General features: G+C 49.3%; 1 protein-coding gene across 1 annotated transcript in view; it reads right to left on the bottom strand.

The window, feature by feature from the left end:
• The window catches only part of LOC135385247 (uncharacterized), a 108,493-nt gene that overhangs the window by 37,329 nt on the left and 44,873 nt on the right, over nt 1-26,291 (bottom strand). Inside the window, exons 4-8 of the mRNA XM_064614452.1 lie at nt 18,457-18,798; nt 15,017-15,147; nt 3,131-3,317; nt 2,391-2,543; nt 1,675-1,755 (exon numbers count right to left, since the gene is read on the bottom strand). Coding sequence (XP_064470522.1) covers nt 1,675-1,755; nt 2,391-2,543; nt 3,131-3,317; nt 15,017-15,147; nt 18,457-18,798 — 894 coding nt within the window. The remainder of the gene's footprint in view (nt 1-1,674; nt 1,756-2,390; nt 2,544-3,130; nt 3,318-15,016; nt 15,148-18,456; nt 18,799-26,291) is intronic.

Consider the following 26,291-nt stretch of genomic DNA (forward strand, 5'->3'; position numbering starts at 1 on the left):
TGCTTCCCTATGAAACGTCATCTGTAGAAGCTGAGCTGTATGCTATTCTTACTGCCTTGAAGCATATGTCTGCTTCTCCGCCTAGTGCCTGGACGGTATTGACTGACAGCAAAGCGGTATCCTGGTATCTTTCTCTGTTAAGATAGTCTGCAACGTGCATGCCCTGATCCTCGTAATCTATAATGAACTCCTGTCCCCGGGCCACACTGTGTGGTTTCAATGGGTTCCGAGCCAGGTCGGCATCCGCGGCAATACTCGCGCTGACGCCGCGGCGAAACGTGCCCATGCGTTAAGGCTAGTTCACACTGCCACGTTCGCGCTTACGGGTTACGGGTTGCGCTTCCGTAGTACCCATCTCGTTGCCGGCTACGTTCCTCCACCGTTCACCTTACTACGTTTCGGCCTCCGTTCCTCCAATGAGGAGCGGCCTCCTAGAGCGCCATCCTTCCGAAGAAAAGTGAAATACAGCCACAGAGTAGCATGGCGTTCATCGTCGAGCACCCCGGTGCCGGCTGCTTTGGAAGACAATCAGATATTCCTTGACGATGTTCTTAACTGTTAATGTTCTTAACTTAACGCCATCGTCGAAAGTGCAACGTACAACTCGCTACTTCGGACAGGTTCATTGAGTAAAGATATCACCTGACAGACCCACTGCTATGCTAATTGTCATCCATGAGTTTTCTTGTTTCATGGCATCCCTGTAGTCGCTTCTTTTGCTATTGCATAGCCAGGGAAACTTCTCAACTAGGAGAATAAGAGCTTCTAAGACATCCAATGTTTCCGCCATCTTTGCAAGGAGACGCGCGAGACAAAACGCTTGCGCGGCATCCGAACTTTTCTGCAATCCTATTGGCCAGTGCGCTTACGGTTACGGAGCTTGCGGGAGATAAGTTGAAGTTGCTTCAACTCCTTGCGGAAACGATCTTACGAGCGCCGTCTCTTCGTCGTCATGGCAACCCCCACCGTAAGCGCCCGTAACCCCTAGACGCAAGCGTAAACGTGACAGTGTGAACCAGCCTTTAGAGCCGGTTGGTGGAATACACATCTCGACATCCGCCTGCCAACTACAGCGACGCCGCTTCTTTACTGTAAATACAAAGCTGTTTGCCAAGGACGCTGCTAGGACCAACCCATTCTTGAGGTCGATTGACCCAACGATGGACTACACTATCTGCGGTCTTGTCTCAAGGATGGAAGAATCTGTCATACATCGGCTCCGCCTCAACGTCGCCCGCACTCCGTCACTTCTGTTCAAAATGGACCAGCAAGCCACACCCTTATGTTCTATCTGCAACGTTCAGGCAGATATTCGTCACCTTTTGCTTAACTGCCGCCGTTCCAAATCCTTCCGCGACAACCTCAAGTCTCGCCTGACCAGCCTCGGGTACTCCATCTCTATCGCAACACTACTTGGACACACGGAGCAGTAGTGTAACCGCGGCGCTTCTCCACTACCTGCGTGATACCGGTCTCCTCAGCAGCCTGTGACATCGTGTGTGGGACGGCGGAAGACCTCTCACCCCACATCGCCTTACTCTTAACTACCGCAGGACTACGCACAAACGAATCCTTTAATACGGAAGAGCAAGCCGTCCTTACTTGCTGACGTTTCCTGTGAGAATAAATAGATCCCCCCCCCTCATTAAATATCCAAAATTGAGTACTTCTCACCTGTGTCAAATTTCACTACGTAGCACCTGATCGGGTCTTGAGAATGAGCTTCTTTCCACGTCACAGGAGCGCCACACTTATCTTATAAGGATTGAAAAATATCAGTTAGTTTGTGTGTCCACCTGATGCAATTTTTGCGTTTTCTTTTAGATCTCTGCGAAATTAATTGTTATTACATGGAATAGAATAATATCGACCGCTATTATTTCACCGTCCTGACATGAGTAGTAATAGATCATGGGAAACTTTTATCGTAGCATGCGGAAGATGAGCTGAGCATCTATAATTTTTGTATGCAAGTGGTTTGGTCCGACAGGATGCCCCAAAGAGAATTATAACTATGCACCTTTACAGGGCCGCAGGTATTTGACATCATGGACAACAGATAATACAGCCGAGGGGTACAGTCAATTACTCCATTAAAGGTACCTCGAATCTATAGCTTAGAATATTCCACGGCGAGGACAATTGCGTGTGTTTCTCTACCGTTGTAGAGACCGCCGTACACGTGCTACTGGACAGTCCTTGTAGGATAGCAGGATTGGCCGTCGTTGTAACCGTTTCTTCCGCGTTCCTTAGATTTCTCGGCTACTGGTGCTATTTCCGCTACCTCATCCCGTGATAGATAAGTGTACAGCGGGCGTTAGTGCGTTCACAGTTTTGCGTCAGTAGTGCAATTTCTCACAAACTAGCAGGGTACGACAGGTAGTGCTTACCTATTTGCGAGTCCTGCGCTATCAGCCATTCCGTGTTTGTGATTTTGCCGTTCTCGTCACTGAACATAGTAATGGAAAACTCAAACGCCTGTTCAGCCTTATTCAAGCTGGGGTCCGCAACGAGTTTGATTTCTTTTTTTGGTGGCGGTGGTTCTGAAACAGGCAAAGAAATATAGCAGTGAAGTCTACAGTGAGAATTCGTTGTCATTCGAAAATAAGGCTGCGACCAAATCTTTGCTAAGAGGACAGTCTGCAGCGATAATCGGAAGTGGCCCAAACTTCAACAAACTTCAGTGGTAAGTCGTCGTCGTCGTCGTCGTCGTCTTATGTTTAGTGTGGATCGCTTTCAGACTGCTACGAAGCAGACGTAACTTTCAATCTCGATTAACAAAAAGTATTGTCATCAATACATGGTTACCACATCAAGAATAAAATTTTGCTGGTATTCCCTTGCAACAAGCCATCTTTTTTCGCCAGCTTTCGAATATTTTCGAAACCTCATATCAGTCCCAGGCAGCAAACAACGAGTGAATCAAGCGAGTATAACCGTATCCACGCATTAATCTTTGTAATCCATTTTCTCTAGCATCCTCGCGGTCACTTAGAAGTGACACTAGAAAAGCTATGATCGACCATTATTTATTTGTTCAACAGTGTCTATATATACAGAGGAGGTACGTAAAATCACTTTTACGACTGATTTTTTTTTTTCACTGATAGAGTCTAGACTTCTGTCTTACCGCTTTCTGGCATGACACATTCCCCCTTATCAATGCGTAGTCCAAAGGTTCCAATGTCCTCGTAGTGGGGGAACAGCATAAGCGAGTAGGCGTGTCCCCCTTTGCCTCCTCCCACCGAATATCTGCAATTTTCTTCCTGACACGAAGTCTCGATGTTTACTCTGTGAGTCACTTTCTCGAGCCCTGCCTGAAAAAGAATCCACACTCTAAGTGCCTTTTTAACATTTCCTGCCAGGGTTGGTTATCGAGAATAATGATGTTTGCGTTTCTGTTGCCGGTAACCAAGGAATTCAATTCTCCGTTACCGTTTCCGTTACCGCTTCCAAACGATATTCGGTAGCCGTTTCCGCGTCGGTAGCGGTCAGCGGATTTTCGTTTCCATTTTCGTTTTAGGGAAAACTAACGGAAATGTTTCTGTTTCTGCTTGAGGTTCCGGCAGAAATTCGGTATTTCACATTTCCTTTCCCCGTAACAAACACTTCTTGTATTGGCAAACTCCGGGTGTCATTTCGTGGCAACTTTTTTTTGCCAGATCCCGCTTGTTGTCGCAGGCTTTGCCTGATGTCGCATGTTCGCGTGGCGCTTTCCAAGCGCCAGAAATTTGCTAGCTAGCACTTTTTTTTTCGCATGGCCTCTATACGACCGGGCAGCAGGTTGGCCAACTATATCCGATTTCGCTACATGCGCACTGTGAGTGTGGCGAGGGCCCGCCGTTGGCAGGCACTTCCAAATTCACGTGGGTTAGCAGACGACGAAACACGAAGACGAGCGACCACGATGCCCCTAGTGTGATCCAAGCGCCTCAAACCGCTACACTCCTGCCACTCATGTTCCTGTGGCAACGGCCACATGATCCACGCGACCTAGCAATTTGCGAGGGCTAGGCCGTCTGAAAGGATCACCCGAATTCACCGTACGTCATGCTTGAAGAAGGAACATACAGAAGACGTATGGGGTTTTCTCCGACCACGTGTACTCTGTACAGACTAAGGCACCAAGTTGGCAGAACATAGGTACAAACTCTAGCACAACCAACAGCTCGTTGCGTGTTGTCAGCGTTGCGCTTTCGTCCGGATTGTGTTATTTGAGCATCCCGAGAAGCTTAGTGAGGCCCCTTGCTGGGACCTCTTTTGCATGAACTATTCCCAAAGTCGACATGTATTTCGACATTAAAGGGGCCGTAAACAGGTATACAAGGTGTGCATTTCTCTGCGTTATATTGTTCTAACTTAGGCCGTGAAAGCTCCTTGTAATTACTAGCGCTCAAAATCAAAATGATCTCCCCAGGTCCCCCAAACTCACCTCGGAAAAGCGTGCAACGAAGAAGGCCGCCACTAGATACCCCACTGTTGCCGTTCCGGCAGCGGCAAAATGTTTTTGTTGTTTAGCAAGTTTAGCGGCAAAATGTTTTTGTTGTTTCTGCGAATGAATCTAGTCTTTATATGTCCAAACAAAACGCGTATAACAACTTTCTGTGTCGTGTTTCACTTTTTGGTCCCGTTTTTAAACGTGTTGAGCGATCGGAAGGATCTAGTGCACGGCTGCGTGCATCACATAGCGTACCTGTCGTACCAGGCGCCGCAGGCGCAGTCGTCGATTTATCCTTCGGTGACTTGGCCTGGCTTGGATTGTGCTTCAACTGGATCTTTAGCGCGCTACAATCGAACGCAAGCCAACGTCTGATAACAATGGGGTATGTAAGGGCGGCCTCCGGCATTGCACGCATCGGGATAGGAACAAATACATGGGAAAATGGCGGCCTTGGGGGACCTGGATCTCCCATACGGATGAAATGTTCACTGCACCCCTTTCGTTTTTTAGCTCCGCCCTGCGCTCTAACTTTACGTGAGTTTGACGTGGCGCCTTCCTCATCAATTACGATGAATGATTACGACTTCACGTATGATTTTATTTCACTTGCGGAAACTGACTAGATGAATTTGAGTCTTATTCTGTCACTGCAGTGCTGTAGAAGATCTAGACCACTTTACATTGCCTACGCTACCAACCTTCCCTAACCGTACTCTCCGGATACCATGACTACGTGGACTTTCGTCCCCTCTCTCTCACAAAATTGCTTTGCCCCTGGCCACATCCAGCCCACCAACGCTCTGCCCTCAAAGCTCTCTTCACCTTTCTGGATAGGACTTCGATCCTTATTGCTCATTGTTTCACTTGAAGGGGCTCATTAATTCATTCCCCGCATCACCGCCAGCAATGGGTAGAGTATCGCCCCTGCGATGGAATTTCAAACGCCATCTTCAAACGGAATCGGAAGCGGAATCGAGCCGTTCAGGCTCGATTCCGTTTCCGGAAACCAACCCTATTTTCTGCAGCCACTGTCTTTCTTGAGTGAAACTCCACTCGTAGTTCTTGCGACGTAAGCTTGTTCCAAAAAGTACTTGGTTGTAGTAAAAAAAGTACTCTTGTACTTGATTCAGAACAATTTCCTAAAGGGACATGATGCGGTGATGGTGGGTGTCCTAGACTGCTGGAAGTAGGTAGACTGTGTACGGAATGACCATTGGTTCGAATGCACTGGTATTGTAGCACAGAAAGAATTTATAGTTACGCCTCATTATGCGATGCCGACTGCGATGTAAGTGGAACGAGATGTTTTACGTCAATGGAGGTGACATACCGATTCGTAGCAGGAGGTGTTTCACTTTAAATCGTATTTTCGACCAGAGCAGCGTTGTAGGACATGCAAGAGAAGGACTCCGCAATCACACGACAGGGCTATTATAACAGTCTAGTGCGCACGCATATCCAATATGACCTCTACTGCTGCAGTGGATTGCAGTTCTGGCTGGCGACACCAGAGAATATGCATCTCATCGAGGTATATCTCTACGCGTCACGGGCAAATCGGAGCTCCCCTCGTACGGCGATGATTCATCAAAGAAATGCGGGTCGGGGACGTTCCCGTAATAAATTTCCTTCGCCAATTTGGTGCGGTGGCGTGACGTAACCTAGACGTTTGTATTGGCATCTGTAGGATGGCGCAAGCGCAATGCTAGCTACATTACGTTTAAAGAATAATACTGCCCTCTCCCAGAAAAAGAAGAGCAGACACTCACTGCTTTGTCTCCCTCCCCGACGAACATTGGAACGTGGATTTGATTTTAACGTTTTGTGCACGTTAGAGTGGGATTGCAAGCTATGTTGACTGTTTCGAACAATGTGCATCATCTGCGCGAAGTTGTTGGATATACCAATGTGATGCGTTGGTATTTCACACGCTTGCACGTGCAATTTTGCCGTGTTGATTGGGCACTTGGTACACCTCCCAATACGGGTACGTCCCATTTTCTGCATTTTCAGACAATATCGGGTGTACACGGGCAATATGGGGCCCATATTGCGAAGTTTCAGTCAGTGTGCGGAAAATCCTGGCAAAACGGGTCTCATATTAGACACGTATCGCCAATGCCTAGCCAATATGGGTATGATATTGTGTGCTGCATGGGCTTGTGGCACACCAGAGAGAGAAAAAAGACACTTCGCACTTTTTCCTGAAACGTACAAAATGCTAGGGTGAATATTTCTTTTTTACTTTTTCTTTTTATTTATTTATTTATTTATTTTTGCTGTGTCACCCTGACAACTTTATTTCCATGGTGATGAGTGGGCTAGAGTATTATCTCCAGGGGTGATACTCTACCCTGTTGCTGGCGGTAATGCGGAGAAATGGACTAATGGGTTACCCCAAAGCGACGACCGAAGTGTCCAAAAATTGAAGAAGTGCGTTTTGCGCAGAGCGTTGGTGTACTGGACTTGACCATGGGCCAAGCACAGTTGACGCATTGAAAAGATGAGAGGCAAGCGGACTCAGGGGCGCTGCATGTGTGGTTCTGAAAGGTTGGTGGTGCGGACATTGGAGAAGAATGTCCTCTACATCTTCCATGTTACCGCAGTGACGGCATCTCGGAGAGCCAACTTGTCGCAAGCGACAACGTCACGCTGTAAAAAATCACATTGAGTCGCAATCTACGAATTAATGTTTAATCTTCTGTAAATCTAATACGAAATAATGCTAAATCTTAATCTGTAATTTTGAATTTCAAACACGTCTAGTGTCATTTACTTGTTTCTGTAATGGCTGTTTTCCCCTCATTATAATTCACTGGCTTGCACTGTGGCATTGAGGAGTGCTCAGTCACCCTCCCAGGTGTAGATCGCTCGCTGAGTGACCCCTGGTTTGCCAATTCAGAAAGATGCGCAGCTACCCAGAGCTGACTTTTTTTTCCTCATTATATATATATACGCTACAAAATGGAGGTTCAAACGACCAGGATGTTGTATATAGATAGGGGAGAAAAGACACCAGAGCCGGAAGTAGGGAGTGGGGGAAAAAACTTTCCCCCACTCCCTACTTCCGTCTCTGGTGTCTTTTTTCCCCTATCTATATATCTATATATATTGTTAGCGCGAAGGAAGCAGATACGTGTTCACGGGTCAGTGACTAGTTTATTCTGCGACAAGGGGCAGGCGCGCGGGGCGCGTTGCTCATCATCTTCCGTAGCTCCTTGTCATCTTCACAACATCACCCCCTTCCTTCGGAAGGGGTGGGTAAGGGAGTGGGTGGTCGGACGAACGGTTTCATGCGGAGTTCGTGCACGAGTTCCGTTCCCCGGAAGCGGCGGTCCGGCGGTGGGACGAGAGGCGACACTTCATAATTTAGAGCGGAGAGCCTGCGTGTTTCCCGGTAGGGCCCAATGTATCTCCTGAGGAGTTTCGTAGAGCGGCCGGGGACACGGGGGGGGGGGGGGGGGGTCCAGATGAGGACTTCGTCACCGACATGGTATTCGACAGCTCGGTGGCGGTCATCGTAACGAGAACGCTCGTCCTCTTGGGCCGCGAAGGTTCTCAGACGTGCCAACTGTCGGGCTTCCTCGGCATCAGCGACGGCGTCGAAGACTAGAGTGGGCTGGCTCTCGGGTGGGGGACAAGGTAGCAGAGTGTCCAGGACTGTGGTGGGTTCCCGGGAGTACAGGAAGTAGTATGGGCTGTAACCAGTCGTGCGTTGGCACGCGGTGTTATAGGCATACGTCACGTACGGTAGCACGACGTCCCAGTTGGTGTGGTCGGCGGAGACATACATGGAGATCATGTCGGTGAGAGTGCGGTTGAATCGTTCGGTCATGCCATTAGTTTGGGGATGGTAAGACGTAGTAAGGGTGTGGACAATGATGCAGGCGTCTAGGAGTGCGCGCACGACGGTGGAGACGAATGGGGTTCCGCGGTCACTGAGGAGGGTCCGTGGCCCACCATGGCGAAGCACAATGTTGTGAAGGAAGAAAAGAGAGACCTGTTCTGCGGTGTCCACGGGGACAGCTTTGGTCTCAACGTAGCGCGTGAGATGGTCGATGGCAACTATAATCCAGCGGTTGCGGCTGGCTGATGGTGAGAAGGGGCCTAGGAAGTCGATGCCGAGGCGATCGAACGGCCGGCTTGGGGTAGTCAGGGGTTGGAGGAGGCCGGAAGGAAGTCCCGGTGGGCGCTTGCGCTGTTGGCACAAAAGGCAGGCACGAACATGCTTCCATACAGACCGGTACATGCCTTGCCAAAAGAAACGATGGGTCAAGCGAGAGTATGTTTTGAGGAACCCAAGGTGGCCGGCGGAGGGATCGTCATGACAGGTCCGAATGACGTCGTTCCGTAAGGATGATGGCACGACGTGTAGCCAGCGGTTCCCATCGGGATGGTAGTTCTTTCGGTAGAGGACACCGTTGTGCAAAGAGTACAACTTGGCTTTTCGTTGAAGGCGCCGGGGGGCTGGTCGTTGGGGGTTCTGCAAATGTTGTATGAGAGGGACAAGATTGTGGTCCTGGCTTTGTGCGGCTGCGACATCGACCGTAGGCAAAGGGCAGACGGTGAACTGGGCAGAAGCCGTCACGTCGTCCGCAGAGGAGGGTTGAAGGCGGGAGAGAGCGTCAGCGTCGGAATGGTGTCGTCCGGACTTGTACGCGATGGTGATGTCGTACTCTTGTAGTTTTAGCATCCAACGTCCAAGACGGCCACCGGGGTCTTTCAGATTGCACAGCCAGCAAAGGGAGTGGTGGTCTGTCACGACAGTAAAAGCCCTGCCATAAACGTAGGGGCGAAATTTGGAGATGGCCCAGACAATCGCTAAGCACTCTTTTTCAGTTGTGGAGTAGTTGCGTTCTGGGCTGGATAGGGTACGGCTGGCGTAGCCGATGACTCGTTCCACGCCGTTAACTTTTTGGACAAGTACTGCGCCTAAACCCGTGCGACTAGCATCGGTGTGCAGTTCGGTCAAGGCGTCCTGAACGAAGAATCCCAGGACGGGCTCCGTAGTGAGGCGTTGTTTGAGTTCCTCGAAAGCAGAGCTCGCAGCGGCTGTCCAAGTATAGGGGGCATCGCGTTTGAGGAGGAGATATAACGGTTCGGCAATGTCGGCGAAGCGTGGTATAAAATGCCGAAAGTAGGAGCAAAGGCCAAGGAACGCTCGTAGTTGCTTGAGTGAGGAGGGCGGGGGGAAATCCTGAACCGCTTGCACATTTTTAGGGTCGGGATGGATGCCGTCGCGGTCAACGACATGGCCCAAGACTGTGACACGGCGAGCACCGAAGGTGCATTTCTTCGAGTTCAGCTGAAGCCGAGCAGACCGCAACCGGGAAAGGACCTCCGATAGCCTGTCGATATGGTCTTGAAACGTGAAAGAAAATACTACTACATCGTCCAGGTAACAGAGACACGTTTGCCACTTCAGCCCTCGCAGGATGGTATCCATCATCCGCTCAAATATAGCGGGGGCATTGCATAGACCAAATGGCATTACGGTGAACTCGTATAAGCCATCCGGGGTAACAAAAGCAGTTTTTTCACGGTCGGCATCGGCGACGGGGATCTGCCAGTAACCGCTGCGGAGGTCCAGGGAGGAGAAGTATTCGGACCCATTGGGGCAGTCAAGGAGGTCGTCAATCCTGGCTAGCGGATACACGTCTTTCTTCGTGATCTTGTTTAATTTCCTGAAGTCAATACAGAACCGCCAAGTAGCGTCCTTTTTCTTAACGAGGACAACAGGGGAAGACCACGGGCTGGACGATGGCTGAACCACGCCGCGTTTGACCATGTCGGCGACGTGATAATTGGATGACATCGCGCTCCGAGGACGAGACCCGATAGGGGCGGCAGTGAACCGGAGGGGAGCTGCCGGTATTAATAGGGGTGCTCTACCATGTTCGTAACCGGTAAGTGAGGACTGGAGGGATCGCAATCGAAGATGCCATGAAATTTTCCCAGGGTAGACAATAGTTGCTGCTGTTCATCTGGCTGCAAGTCATCGGCGATGGCCTTACGGAGCCACGGGAGAGCCGAGGGAGGAGTCTGCTGCAGACCGGTGCTGGTAGAGGCGTCGTGTGAAGCACGAAATATTGCGTCGGGGGTGACGGCTGTAAGAGTGGCGACACACATGTCTTGCGGGATGAAATGTTTTTCTGTCGTGGGGTTGAGCACCCAGCCAACTGCTCTACATGACGTCAGGCATACCAGACTGGCAGGGAGCAGCAGACCTTTGGAGAGCAATGCCGGCGCACAAGGCGCTAAACCGGGCCCGTTAGGACAAGATGTAGAGGCGCGGAGACGTACGGGGGACAGCGCGTGAGGGAATAGAACGACATCTTCTCCGGCACACAATCTGACGGTGCTGTGCTGATTTTGGTCAAACCAGGTCTCGTTTGGTAAGATATCCCAACTAATGGTACCAGTACCACATTCTATCACGGCCCGAGTGTCGTACAGGAAGTCGGTGCCCAGTATCACATCACAGATGCACTGTGGCAGGACCAGAAAGGAGACAGCATGCGTTGATCCAGAAGCAGACACCCTAGCGGCGCAGGTTGCTATCGGGCAGACCAGAGAGACGTCTCCCATACGCACGAACTGTCCGACCGGCGGCGGCATGCAAACTTTCCGGATACGGCGGCAGAACTCCCTGGACACACATGATCTCGTGGCTCCGGTATCGACTAGGGCAAGCACAGGGTGACTGTCCAGGAGGATTGAGATATGGTTGGGGCGTTGTGGGCGTAAAGCGACAGGGTGGGCGGAGCTTGGACCGAAAGAATATACGGCGGAATATAGCGGCGGATTCGGAGCTGCAGCCTGCGCTTCCAGGGTACCGCAGGCTGCACAAATTTGTGTGGGACCGGTCTAACCATGGGCGACGACGTCCGACGACGACGGGGGTACCGCGACGGCGACCGTGAGCGCCGTTCGCCACCTGCGTGATCAGCGTCGTTAGCAGAGTCCCGCGGCATTTGGCGTGAATAGTAAACCGGGCCAGGCGGGGGAGTGTCAGGTCGGCGGCGACGACAGTATCGCAGGATATGGCCAGGTGAGCGGCAGTAATAGCAGATGGGGCGTCCGTCGGCCGTGCGCCACGTGTTGGTGCGTGAAAAGCGGTCGAATGCTGGCTGGTAGTCCGCAGGCGGCTGCGTGGGCCGATATGGGCGAACTGCGGGTCAATGTGGGACAGGAGGTTGCCACGGGCGGGAAGCACACACGTCTGCGTATGTCGGCCTTGCGGCGTACGTTGACTCGGTAGGTAAACCCATGTCGTCAAGGTGGGCGCCAGAGGCCGCGGCGGTAGCGACCTGGTCGTGGTGGGGGTCACAAGGTGTGGAATAAGCAGGTAGAGTAAAAGGAGCCGACAGCATAACGGACCTGATCTCTTCGGTGACAACACGACGGACAAGGTCAAGGAGAGACCGTGTGTCGCAAGGTGTCCAGGTTGCACGTGTTTCCGGGAGGCGATGCAACCCAGGAGAAAGTCTGCGGTTCCGCATTTCTTCGAACTCTCTGCACTCCTCGACAAGTTCCGACACGGTTTTTGGCGACTTGGGCGCGAAGAAGCCGAAGAGATCGACAGCGATGCCCTTCAAAATGTGATTGACTTTATCTACCTCGGGCATGGCCGGATCGACGCGACGACATAAGAAGAGGACATCCTCCACATAGCAGGTGCAGGTCTCGCCAGGGAGTTGCGCTCTAGTGGACAGGCGCTGGAGAACGTAATGCTTCCGGTGGGACGGTCGGCCAAATACCTTGGTAATCGAGTCTGCGAAGGTGGGCCAAGATGTAAGGCTGGTCTCGTTGTTCTCGAACCACTGTAAGGCCGTGCCCTTCAGGAAGAAGACCACATTAGCGAGTTTGGCGGTCTCGTCCCAGCTGTTATGAGAGCCCACTCGATTGTACTGGGCAAGCCAGTCGTTCACGTCGTCATCCGCTGCGCCGCTGAAGGGCGGCGGGTCCCGTTGACGCATTTGGCAAACTCGAGTCGGAGACGGCGCAGCCGTCGTCGGTTGACTCCCGCTTCCGTTGCCTGCCTCCGGTGCCTGTTGCTCTTGCCCAGGGGGTGTCATCGGGGCTATTTTCCTTCCAATTCGAAGCTCCAGGTAGGAAAGTGTGAAACAGTGTGGGGCGGGAGAAAGCTCTCGCACCTTCACCAATTATGTTAGCGCGAAGGAAGCAGATACGTGTTCACGGGTCAGTGACTAGTTTATTCTGCGACAAGGGGCAGGCGCGCGGGGCGCGTTGCTCAGCATCTTCCGTAGCTCCTTATCATCTTCACAACAATATACAGGGTGTCCCAGAAAACGTGTCACTGAATTATAATAAAAAAAACTATGCCACCTAGAATCATGCGGTCAACAGCATTTGTTCTTATTAGGTTTTTGCCACCTCCTAATGTGAATGTCATGTACCCCAAGTATAATTATGTAAATATTTGCGAACTGAAGTCGGAAATTTGCCAAGTAAAGGTCACTTTTTTACCCCACCAATTGAATTTCAAACACGTCTAGTGTCACCTACTTGTTTATTAATGGCTTTTTTTCTGCGTTATAATTCACAGGCTTGCACTGTGGCATTGAGGAGTGCTCGGTCACCCTCCCAGGAGTAGATCGCTCGCTGAGTGACCCCTGGTTTGCCAATTCAAAACGATGTGCAGCTACCCACAGCTGACGAGCCGCAAACACGGCGAAACACGTGTCCTCTGGTGCTGTCGCGTCGTTCCATGAGTATCTGTTTCACTGCGTGCAGCCATAGAAGCCACCTTAATATGTAATTTTGAATTTCAAACACGTCTAGTGTCATTTACCTGATTTTTTAATGTTTTTTTGCATTATATATATATATATATATATATATATATATATATATATATACGGTGTGTGTAACGCATCGAAAGCGTCGCGTGCCCCGCATGCAAGCGCATTTATTAGAAACCTCCGGATTCACTGCCACGGGCTTCCTGGCAACGCGGAATAGCGGGCACGGCGTGGCTTTTTCTGTAATTTGTGGACGCTTCACGATCCCCCTAGGGGTCAGAACCCACAGTTTGGGAACCATGTATCATCGCTCGCTATCGTTAAGCATCGAAGTCCTATTTTGTCCAGAAAGGTCAAAACTGCTTTAAGCGCAGAGCGATGGTGGACTGGATTCGGCCAGGGTCTAAGCCATTTAGCCAGAAGGGGCCAGAGTCCAGCTGACTAAGAAAATTGGAGAGCGCGGTTCGGGAAGGTTTGTAGTGTGGGCAATGAAGAAGAATGTGCTCCAGATCCTCTAGAGCACCGCAGTGACATCGTCTGGAAGAATAAACTTGTCTCAAGCGGTAACGCCACTTAGCTATAACAGCCACATTCAGTCGCATTCGGTCAATGAATGCAAGCTCGTTTTAAGCGCAAACTTTATTTAATCTCCCATTTCCGCGCAAACTTCAGCTAATATAGCCTCTTTCGTAAGAATAAATGTACATCTTGCAATCGTGCCGTTTTTGTTTCTTGCAAAATTTTGACTTTTTTTTTCTTCTTCTTCAACGACATCCGAAGAATTCGCAGTGTTTTGATAGCAGATTATACCCGTGTTAGACGTACTAATTTAGTGTCACTTTCAGCGAGTACACTTGCAATAAGTGTCATTCTTTACGAGTCACACGGCATCTTTTAGTGACACTAGATGCAAAGTACACTTACGATGAAGTGAGTTCGCCAAACTCACTTCACTTTGCCTGCCACAATCAAGTACGTAGCCTCCACGGCAGGGATTGCGTAATAAAAATATTATTTTTTGAAAAGGAAAGAAACAACCCAATCGGAATTTATTTTTGGACAAATTTGTTAAAACAGCGTTGATTTATATAAGAAAGACGTAAGGATGTTTTGGCGTGACTTACCGGTACTCTCGTTCACAGACTGCCCAGTAGAGTTCGTAATCCTCTTCGCGGCAGCCATATTTCTTGACATTGCACGGTGGTTAAGTGTTTCCGACGAAATCGCGAAATACTCCCAGTGAAGCACTGAATAATGGAAGACAAAAAAGACAGGGCGTCGTGGTCTGAGATAGAAACCCATGCTATCAGAACATGGGAGGACCAAGCGAAACGCGAAAGTGTCGTATGCTGACGTCGCGGGTCAGTTGCACGCGCAAGACATAGTAAAGACCACCAAAGAGGTGAAGAAGAAGATTGAAAATTTGTCAAATAAATGAACTTGTGTTGCTTCGCAACAATTATATTTATGACGTTAAATCGACTACAACTGCGAAGAAAATCTTTATGAAATGTTTCTGGACGTAAGAAAACTGATATTACCAAGAAAGTATGGTGCACTCCCCGATGTTAGGTAGGAGTTCAAGTGCGCCCATCGTCATCACCATGACTGCTTAGTGACACTTACTTATGCCGTGTAGCACGAGCGTAGTGAAAGTGACGTTACAGGACGGAGTGCACTTCAAATAAGTGACACTAAAATAGTACGTCTGACAGGGGTATTAGTTTCTATTTCGGTCATGGATCAAAAAGCGTACTATAATACGTGCTTTGTGTCGTCCGAGAAGCCATGTCCACCGAACAACACTCACCAATCCTCCAGTAATTTCGACTCTGTAGCCTTCCGGAACGCTGTCGTTTGCGAATGGCAATTTCCACGTGACGGTGACCGTGTTCGGGCTAGGGGTGCACTGCACATCGAAGTCTCTCGTAGGCTCCAGGTCTGCAACGAGACATCGCACACCATAACTCTCGATGCTGTGCTTATGAATTAGAACCTTAGACTTGTGGCAGAAAGAGTTGCGTTTCAACTGCACATGATAGAAAAGACGCATTAGGCGCCCAAATGAACACATCCGAAAGGATAGTAAATCATGGAGCAATTGTCCGCGAAAAGGGAATCAGCTTAAACTTTCACACCTTGCGGATGTGATCAAGTCACCTGGCATGTCTATGAAACTTGTTCCTTGTCGTTATATGCCAGACACGATGTCACATTACTGGAGAAGGCCAGTGAGAATGGTTTTACACGCGACATTATAGGGACAATGGAAATCAACTATAATATAAAGGAGCATTGCGGTGGGCCCCATAATGATGCTGTGTTTGGCTGCAGCGCGTTCTGGAAAAAATAAAACAAGCTGCTAAAGAACGCGGATCGCAAGTGTACTGCGCGCTCCCGAAGCTTCAGCTCTGAACAGCTTTGATAAATCCACCACGCATTGACTTGATGGGAGAGATGCCAGCGGGTTTTAAGACCGGCGCGCAGGACCCTGTCGATGAAAATACTTCCTCTGTTCCCATGATAATCAGGATCGGACGGTTCCGGTATCACCTTGCTGCAGCAACCCACGAAGAGACCATACAGGTGCTCCTTTAAAGGTGGACGTGTCCCTGAGGAAATTGTTGAGAATCATCTTACCGTCCGCACACATCCGTTCATTCTCCGTCCTTTAGTCCTTTTGTTCTCCTATGAATAAATGTTTTCCGAATAGGACTATACTGTCGCAGTGATTTCTCCTTCTAAAATTCTGACTTGCTTCAGGGATCTGTCGACCCCAGCTTCCTTCTCAAATCTGATTGGACTGCAATCTTTCAGGAAGACGTTTAGTTCATCCAGGAGAAACTTGGTCGATGCAAAAATACTCCAAAAGCCGGGAACGACATAGCTGGACAAAAAAGTAGAGAACTCCGACTTAACATAACAAAATAACAAGTTTTACTCAGACGTTTCGTCCGTCATGTGACGGACATCATGAGTGCCAAACTGGATGAGAGATCGTACAACCGGTCGCTATTTAAGGAGATGGGAGTATTGTTCGGGAGGGGGGGCACAGTTTTTGTTACAAACCGAGGGGTCTCCACGTATGTGCGACGACTCTAGAAGCTTCCTGGGTCCCCGCATCACAGTAGTAGGCATGACTAGTTCTGTGCACGTTGTCCTCATGAGGTGACGCAATCAGGCTGTCCAGGTACATCTCTGAACCACTTCTTGGGGGCTCCCTGGGTACTCTGTCTTCACGCCATCCAGTCCCTGTTTTAAACCATCTTGAATTCCTCGTTTGCTCGTTGCAGACGCACGGGGGCCTACTTCACTCTCTGGAAAGCATGTCTGGACACTTCTGGAACTTCTCCCACTGACGGAGAAATCTTCAGACACGAAGAACATCGGTGTATCATTATCATCACGCCTTGCTGAGTCCAACGGGTCTCCGTTGGTTCACCTCCGTTGGTTCATTCAGAGAGGTTCACCGTGATGAACCGATCACTTTCGTCTTCCGACAGGCTTTTGGCGAGTTGAGTGAACGTGTCTTTCACATTTGGTCCACTTTCTTCAACATCAGTCCTGTCGAGGTTGAAGTCCTGTTCAACTTCGTCGTAGCGAGCTCCAAGTTTCGACAGCGTATCTTCATTTTTCAGAGAACATGACGCCTCGTCATCGACTACAGCGTTGCTCATTGCCTTTTGAACCTCGCCAGGCTTCGCAGCAAAGCGTGACTCTTCAGGTCTGCTGCCGTCAGAGTTAGCTTGCGTCACAACTATGTTGGAGCATAGATCTCTGCACAGCACCAAGCTCTATTCTCGGGCTCTCGTTGTTCCTGCGGAATGGAGGTCATTGCAGAACGCTATTAAGCAAGGAGTGAATTGTCTTGTATCTAAGGTCAAGCTTGCTCCCAGAATCAAAGTCCTTCAAAACAGCCGAGCAATAGACTCGAGAACTATTTCGTAAGAGTGGTCCTCTGCCAGACGTTTTTGACCCAAACGTAGGAAGCTCTATCATGCGTGGCCTATACACCATGTCGCAGTCTACATGACTCACTGAAGAGTCAATCGCCGCTCGGGCTCGTACTATGATTGCGATGTGGTATTCAAGGCGTCGATCGCAAGACTTACATTCGCTCTCCAACAGGGCTAGATTCGGATGAGAGCTTGGATAGTTTCATTCAGTTCAGTCAATCTTGCAACTTTTAATTCTTAAAACGCAAGCTTCGGTCTCAGCTGGGAGGTATCCAGTGAGGTTGCGGTCAGTAAAGTCGTTATATCATTAATGTTGCTCGCAACTGTCGAGCGACAAATAGCACGTACCCTCTCCAACTCTTCTAAATCGTCCATTCTGATGCCGTTCAGTTCAGTCCAAACCTTCCAGTCCAGATCGGTACGACCTTCGTCAGTAATTCTTGAAACTCTCCATCTGTCATCTCGCAATAAAGTTGTTGTTGTTCCTCCACGCTTTCAAAAGACGTGAAAGTGCACGAGGGAGGAATGAGGGTATTTTGTGACGTGGATAATCCCATGCAGTCCGTTGTCAACAAATGGCATCTTCATCCATAACAGCGGCGCAGGTGTGATAATGCCGGTTAACGTTGTATTGCCCCAGAACCGTGTCGTCGTAAACAGTTGTGGAACTTACTTTTTGCATCAGAGAACGAAGCTCGGGAACGAAGCTCGGGAAATTTTCATCACTTACTGGTTCATCTTCAGTGAACTGGGGGAATATGTTTACTAAGAAAAAAAGAAAGAAAAGGTCAGCCAGCAGTGGACTGGTCCTGCAAATGTGCCGTACACGGCTATCATGGGAAAGAGAGGCTACGTTTCTTGCAGAAATGTTGTAAATGTTTTGAACTGGTGTTACATGCATTGCAACTTGGTAGGAAAGATTGTAGCAATAAGGGACAATACAAATAAGGGACTAGAAGGGTAACTGAAGATGGTTCCGTGTAGAAACGTGACATACACCTAAGGGGTAAAATTTATGATTTTCTTACTATATTCCCGGCTTATGTAATACGTCAGAAGGGGTGCTTAATATAATAACAAATGAAATGAAATGGGAGTGTTCACGATTGTATTGGGCAGAACGTGCTTCAAGGCTGCTTGTACACAACAGTTACCACTAGAGGCTCATAGCAGCGCGCATTACGTTCAACAATGGGATGAGTCCCATTTTCACAAAAAAAATCAAACGATCAATACTTAATGTAGTCGTCGAAACATTCGTTCACAATGTTCTGTAGTGCATTGCAGATCTTACCAACTGGCGGCACCCAGAAGCAGAACGGTGTGTATTCGCCAACCACCTTCTTATCCCTTCCGTCTTTCGTTGGATCTTCGTTATAACCAGCGAGCCAAACCCAGTAGCGCACCAACGGCCTTACTCCTGACACAGTGAAGCTCATCTGGCGGGCAATACGATCTTCCCTGCAGTGCGTGCCGGGATTATCGTTGCAAGTCTTCACTGGGCAGATTTGATACACGTATCCGTCCAGAGGGCCGTTTAGAACATCAGGAGCGTCCCACACTGCTGTCACTGCCAGTTTTCTGTCGTCGTCCTGTTTAAACTGTGATATTTTGAAGTTCTTCGGTAAGGATGGCTCTGAAAATGTGAGACATCTGATTTTTTCAGCATGTAATATAATTTATTATTGGACTACCGCCTCGCAAATTCCTTGTGGTTCGCGGCGAAAACTTAGCCCGGACGATAGATGACGCAACGGGAACCGTGGACGTGGAGCACTAGATAAATGAGTTTCAGAGTACCGTCAGCCTTTTTCCTCGCCGCCGCGGTGGTCATTGGCCGAATTTACCCACATGACCGTGCTCCACTATCCCTTCCATTTACGTGTTTATTCATTTGGTTATCTCTTGTACATGTAATGCTGCCATAGATCACTGACCCTGTTGATAAAAATACTCCACTCTGACGTGTGTTTTTAAGTCAAATTCAAGTCTAACTGAACTTATATTACCCATATCTAAGAATACTTCTTTCGCTTTCTAATTCTCTATGTCCATATATATGTTACACACAGCAATTTCTGTACCATCCACGCGGGCCCAATTTGCGTGGAAGGGAAACGGCGGCGTTGCCTTGTTACGTGAGGGGAAGCCAAGTCAAGCTAAGCGGTTGGCAGTACTCTGAAACTTGTTTTTCTAGTGCTCTACGTGGACGCGGAATCGCTTATGGCATGGTATTCAACGTGACTCCTCCCTTCCTCCTTCTACGGCTCTGCGTACGGGATATCGCTTGAGAAGACGCTGGCAGCTGCCTGCCGGCACCCCGCATACTTTAAGGTCATGTGACTGTGCAACTGCTAGACGAAGACTACCAAGTAAACCATAACGCCTGCGTGTTTGATAGCTGAGGTTATCACGTGTCTGCCGAAGAACGACGGCGAGGATTCTCCAGTCCCCATTTGCACTATTTCCGCGCCCTTCGTTGCTAAGAGTACCAGCGTTCGCAGTGTTTCAGCCCTTTTCAGGGCGTAGCAAGCAACCTTGTGCACATCTAGATTAGGCTACTAGCTAAAGACAGTGTGTGTGGATGATTGTCCCTTGTCAACTGGAGCGGGCTTCGAGCGAAGACCAGCGTGCAGGGCAAAAATTGAGGTACCCATGCAGCCGGACGGAAGCTCTGAAGAGAATTCCTCTATGGAAGTAAATAAGTCATCTCATGCCAAACCCCCCGTGGGGGATCCGTTGACGGCACCGTGAGAGGCAGTGAGCCGGATGACAACATGACGGAAATAAACGAAATAATTGGACGCACCGAACGTATTGAAGGAGACGAAGGCTTCATCACGATAGTTCATAAGAAACACAGAAAGGCAGGGATCCCAGTTCATCTCCGACAAGTCCACCTCGATGTTTTTGCTCTCTGTGCCCACCCTAACGTGGTAGCCAATGATGTAATAACCGCCACCAAAGAGTACACTCGGACCCACCGAATTGCTTAGATAGCAGCATGATAATAACAGCCACCCTGAATCCACCCAAAGGTCTCGCCAGCATCGCAGTGAGAACCCGCGTGCCTGAGTCGCACGAGAAAATCACCGGGAAAATAAGCGACCTACAGCTACAGTATTCGGAGGAAGAGCTCTTAGACTTCCTGCGCGCTGAAGGTGCCGTGGGCGTACGTCGACAACGTGTGTTCCACTCAACAGAAGATGGTGACATCAAGGTTAACAGTTCGGACAGCATCATAATAACATTCGTGCCTGACATAAAGATGCCAGAGCAGGTCACTCTGGGTTTGAACACATATCACGTCGAGCATGGAGGACCGAGGGTCTGTATCCGCCCCTGGGATGGAAACTCAGCAGCGACCCCTCCGATCGTTTTCATCAGGACGAGCCTTGCCGCCTTCGCATTTGCATTCTGGGATGATTCTGTCTACCAAATGACCGGTCACGTGACCCTCCAGACGGCACGGCGCCACTATCAGACGATGCGAGCTGTAGTTGTGGAACTGCTCAAATTGCAGTATTATGTTGAACGCGTGCACTTTTATTTCTGTATGTTCGGATGTTTACTCTTCTATTAGAAGAGCAGCAACGGTGGGCAGAACGCAACAGGGGAGAGGATCACGTGGTGGACAGGACGTAGGAATTTGGCACGGGTGGCCGCTATAGTGTGGCTACGCTAATCTGGAGGGAAGAGCCGCTCCTTGTGTTTCCTTCCTCCGTGACGTCGAGGAATATTTCCGCCCACACAGTGCTTCAATTGTATGAGATTTGGCCATTTTGCCAGAAACTGTAGGGGCAACATTCGGTGCACGATATGCGCAGGCCAACACTGCCGCATAGGATGTATACGACAAAGCGCGAATAGAAGTGTGCCAACTGCCATGGTCCTCACGCTGTCACAAATGGTGGCTGTGCCAAGCGGCGAGCAGCCATACGAGCTGTGCGATCCGATCTGCAGCGAATGAGCGGAAAAGAAATCAAAGCCTTGAACGCTGAGGTGGTCCGACCTCCGGAACTAGCACATGAAAAAGCAGAGAATAGTTTGCCCAGACTTCTACCAGGAAAGGCAAAGACCCCAAATGGAACGAAACCTCCTCGCGGAAAATGCAACCGCAAGTGACGTCTAAAGGTTCTGCTATGTACGGTTTTTAGCAAGAGCCGCAAGCTCTGTGTGCTCGCGCACATCATGCCTCGTTCGCACGCTCATCAATTCCCTCGAGACTTGTTCTCTGGGCCAGACACGGTGTGCTCGAGATTATTCTTTGTGTGACTGCAAATAAATGAGTTTGGTCCTTAACCTATGTCGTCATATCATTCGACATAACATGGTGTCAGAAGCGCTGGCAACTTCCAAACACTGAGCCCAAAACGGCAACAGCGACAACAACATTCCTGGACCAAGGTAACCTTCGCGTTCTTGCAGCCGACACAGCAGTTCGTACCAGGCAAGGACCCTAGGTTCGAATGAGACAAATGGAGGAATACCTAATAACTTTACGAAGCCGCCACGGAGTATATGGCTAAACCAGATGCAGTTCAGAAAGAGTTACTACTTGTGCTAGCCCAACAGCCTGGAGACACGTCGACACATTTCGGCCCCAGCCTGAGTGTCAAAAAGACTCTGTCAAGTACATCCTTGACAGTTGCGACAAGAACTAGAAGTCGTACTGGAATGTTACGCAGGCTTCCGCAACCTTCAACAAGATGATCCAGAAGCCAGGTGACGGAGCTACAGCGTCAAGCTAACCAATGTAACGCCGAGGCAAAAAATAGCGACTAGTTGGCGACAGGATCATTGAGTGTATAAAAGATACAGCACTGAAAGAACGCCTGTCTCGTGAACCGGCTATTTGTTTGGATAAACTTATCACCATGTGCCCCGCAATATCGAAGCAGGAAGTAACGTCACTGAATGATAACAACTACAACATGGCTGTGGACAAACCTTGAGCACAGCAACGTTGTCCGAAACCTCGTCAAACCAACTTACGACCGCACAAGTCCGAACAACAGAAGACTCACCAGCCACGACAGAAAACTCATTCGAGATGTGGAAATGTGGAACGTACCACGCACCACGTAATTGCACATAATATGTCAGTACTTGCCACAACTGTAAAAATTTTGCCGCTACGCCACTGTATGTTGACAGCGCGGTCGAAACCGTCAATGTGAACCAATAGTGTGAGTGCTGGAAATAGGGGACTGCTGCGATTACCTATATTAGGGATCCCTCACAGTACGCACCGTGAAGCGCTAAGTATGGCTCGAGGTGGTAACCGTCGATGAACATGCTGTGACCTTCGAGCTCGACACAGGTTTGGACGGCAATATCCTTCTCAAGTCCATCATTAGCAAGTCTGATCGACAATCAGAACGGTGTCCACGTACACTGAGGAGAACCTGAAAGTGGAAAATGAGCGTACGCCCACCTGCACTATACCATGGATGAAGTAAGGACATCACCTTCCTCACCGCTGACGTCGATGATAAGCCTATTCTGGGAAAAGCTGCATACTATCAGCTCGATTTGACTGGTTCTGTGATGGAATTGGTTACGGACGAAACCTACGGTATTGGTGTAAAAGAACTCGACTTATGAGGATGGCCTGAATCAGCTGTCGACGTGTTCAAGGGTGCTGGAAAACTACCGGGCACCTGTAAGGTAACCATCCGACCAGGTGCTCAGCGAACGATATAAGCTCATCGCAAGGTTCCCAGCGCTCTGGAACTCCACGTCAACGAGGAACCTGCAATAATAGCAGCCAACAAGCATAATTGCTAAAGTTACTAAACCAACAGATTGGTTTCACCCCACCGTGATCGCAAGGACGAAGGGGGGATCACTACCATTTGCCTGGACCCACGAAAACTAAATGAAGCCAGACAGCCTGAGCATCGTCACATTCCTACACAAGATTAGGTTTACTCACATCTCAGTGGGAGTACAATTTTTACTATCCTTGATGCTGCAATGCCAGGTCAAGCCGTGGCAGAGGTGAAGCAAGCGTGAAGCACTCCACCTCATTTTAAAAATAAGACTCCTTTCTGGCAGCTTGAACTAGACGAATTAAGCTCATTCTTGTGGACGTTTGCGACTCCTTAGGGATGCTACAACCTCCAGAGATTGCCTTTCGGCGTAAGCATAGGACCCGAACAATGTCAGAGACGAATGAACATCATTTTAGAAGACCAGGACTCTGGTGCCTCAAATTATTCAATTCCTGTTCGCTGCACCAAAAGCTGTAACAGCCACGCTTCCTAAACTCTGAAGACCTACCAGAAGTAAAACGAGTTGTCGCATTTGAATCGGAACTAGAGCACTGCCAGTGGTGGGCAGTCTCGCAGATACATGTATCTTCGATACAATCTTTCGATACATTTTGTGTATCGGTATTAGGTATCGCGTGCCAAAAATGAGAGTATCGGAGTATCGGTATCGAAAATACATCTTTAGTGTATCGTGTATTTTAACGATACTCGAAACTAAAAAAAGACGCAAATATTGAGGCAGTTCTGAGACTTAGGGTCGGCGGCGCTCGCTCAGGCGGTAGTACAAGCCAGGCCGCAGCGGCGTAGACATGTCGACCATAAATTCGTTCGAAGCTTACGTCCGCGCGCGCGCTCCATCGTCAAGGTCGCCCGGAGAGGAGGCCCTGGGCCCTGCCCTGGGACGCGCTCGTGGGCACGCGCGGCTTCTAGTTGATTCCAGAAGAATCTCTTCCGTCTCTTTCTACGGCGGGCGCGCCGAAAACGTCTAACACAGGACCATCCTCACGACTTCTGGAACTGCGCTGCCCGATGTCCCCCTCCTCAGTGCGCAAGAGCACGTCCACTTGACTTGAAGTGTGGATTCCGCGTCTGCCATGCGGAAAGAATAACCGCCGGCTTAGCTTGAGCACTGTAACCCGTTCTACAGCTCACAATTTACAACGGCCAACTAAGAAAATCAAGTCAGAGGCAAAGTCAGAGGCTACCGGGTAAGTACTGCAGTACCAAACGATAAAAGCAGCAGAAAAAAAGTTTCAGGTTTATTCGTATGTATAGTCAAGTCCTCACAGACCGGTACGCACGAAGAACATTATCTTAAAGAATTAGAAACAACAAAGAAGAAAAGGACGTAGCTAATTGGTGGAGAGTGTGGAGGTACGCTCCGTGTTTTACATGCTGTGTTTCTGTGCCGGCAAGCCGCTGTGTGCTTTGCGCTTGCTTGCTTGCTTGGGAAGGCAGCGCGCAGTGGCGCATGGGCGATATGTATGTACCTCGCGGACCAAGAAACAGTCATTTCCGCTCTATTGCACATGCACCGGTGTTATTCCCCCGTCTCAAACTCGAAAGAAATACGCGAAAGAAATATGTCCGAACACCTAACCTAACTCACCCTCGCGCTGGGCTCTCACGCGAACGAAATATGTCACAACACCTATCCTAACTGACCCTCGTGCCGGACATCCTCAGCGCGCCCGCCGCACCAAGCGTCCCCAAATGTGTGGGAGTGCACGTGTGAAATCCACACCCATTACACGAAATAAGCATGATCACATATAAAAAAAGTGATAGTTCTCAGATGAGAATACCATGACACACCACACTCAATGGGGAAAAAAAAAAGACATTAAAATCCAGCTGTCCAGTCTCGCCAAATATGTTCGCGTACATGCAGACCATGATCGGCGTTGTCAATCCCGCACTCGACCCGGGCCCGGTAGCTGAGACCCGAGCCCGGCCCAGGCCCAGGTGTGTTAGTCAACTATCTGTTGCACTGTCTGATAAAGGAGTTGTCTTCCTAAAAAAGCTAAGTACAGGCCTGTTATTTAGTGGGAGCGATGCGTCGTTCCGCATGTGTGAAGTCTGGAATGCCGGTGCTTGTCGCCTGTTACCGGTTTGTGTATTTATGCCTCCCTTTTTTTCCGCAATACACTTCAGTTGTGAGTGACGCCTGTTCTGTTTGTACCTTATGTCCTCGTCTTTAGCGTCCCCAAATATTGCATTATGCCATCCCACCAACTAGCACAACTTTCTGCACTTGGAGAGAAGAGTACACATTATTGAAGTCGCATTAACTCGTCATGACCTCTGTATTCTGAACGATGGTTACGCAACCAACCTCAAGAGCCCAGACTATTGTGCACCACTGGACGGAACGTTGTGCACGCGCAATATCGCGTCCCAGTTTATGTGGACTGCAGATGCAAGAGGAAGTCATAACCTACCAGTACTTATAACTTTTGAAGGGTACAACCCAAAACGTATGAGACGAACTCTCACAGCTTACAAACGGAAGCAGTTCCGTCACCATAACACAGAATCTCTGGAAAAACGAACCACGTTACAGGATTTCAATCAAGCGGTTACTAACAATTTGAAAGCATCTAGAAACAGATCAGGGTTCCTACTTCTTACACCAAAGTGCATGCTGAATTCTAACCCTCAGAGCATTCTGGCGCCATGCAGAGCGTCAATGCAGACGGAGGGGCAACATAGTCCACTGGACCCAAGCCAATTCAACAAAGGCCAAAATAAGAGTCTATCTACAAACCCCTGCTATACACAACTGGCAAGGGACCTGCAAGAGCCTGTCACGCAATCAGTGGAGCAAACATTGTAAGGAGCCTGAACAGCACTGCTGTACAATGTACTCCATTCCGCAATATAGACCTCAAAACAAGCAGTAATGAAGTAGATGCGGAAACATTTTTCCTGACAGCTTTCAACAAACCCTCCAGAGCGCCTACACGTTCAATCCATCGCTTTGTGCAGCGGTAGTAGCTAACGGACTAAGCACAGGACCAGGGCCCCAAAGAACTCGAATGTAGCTTTACTATTCATTAACATCGCCCTATCGCGGCGGCTTCAATCAAACCAACAACCCCAGGCCCGTCCAAAATAACCTACAAGTGCCTGGCTGGTCTAGAACGTAAAGCAACTAAGAACCTCCTCCAGGAAACATGTGTGCATCAGGAAACAGGAATTTGGACCAGGAAGGGCGGACCTTAACTAGGCCAAAATAGTTTCCTGATAGACAGAAGGCTATACATGTAAACCGCCGATGGATGATGATGATTGCAGTTGGGTCATTACAGCTCAAACGTCCCAATGGCGTAGCTCGACCATCGCCGATTTT

Source organism: Ornithodoros turicata, chromosome 2, assembly GCF_037126465.1.
Source record: "Ornithodoros turicata isolate Travis chromosome 2, ASM3712646v1, whole genome shotgun sequence".
In the NCBI taxonomy this organism is placed as follows: Eukaryota; Metazoa; Arthropoda; class Arachnida; order Ixodida; family Argasidae; genus Ornithodoros; species Ornithodoros turicata.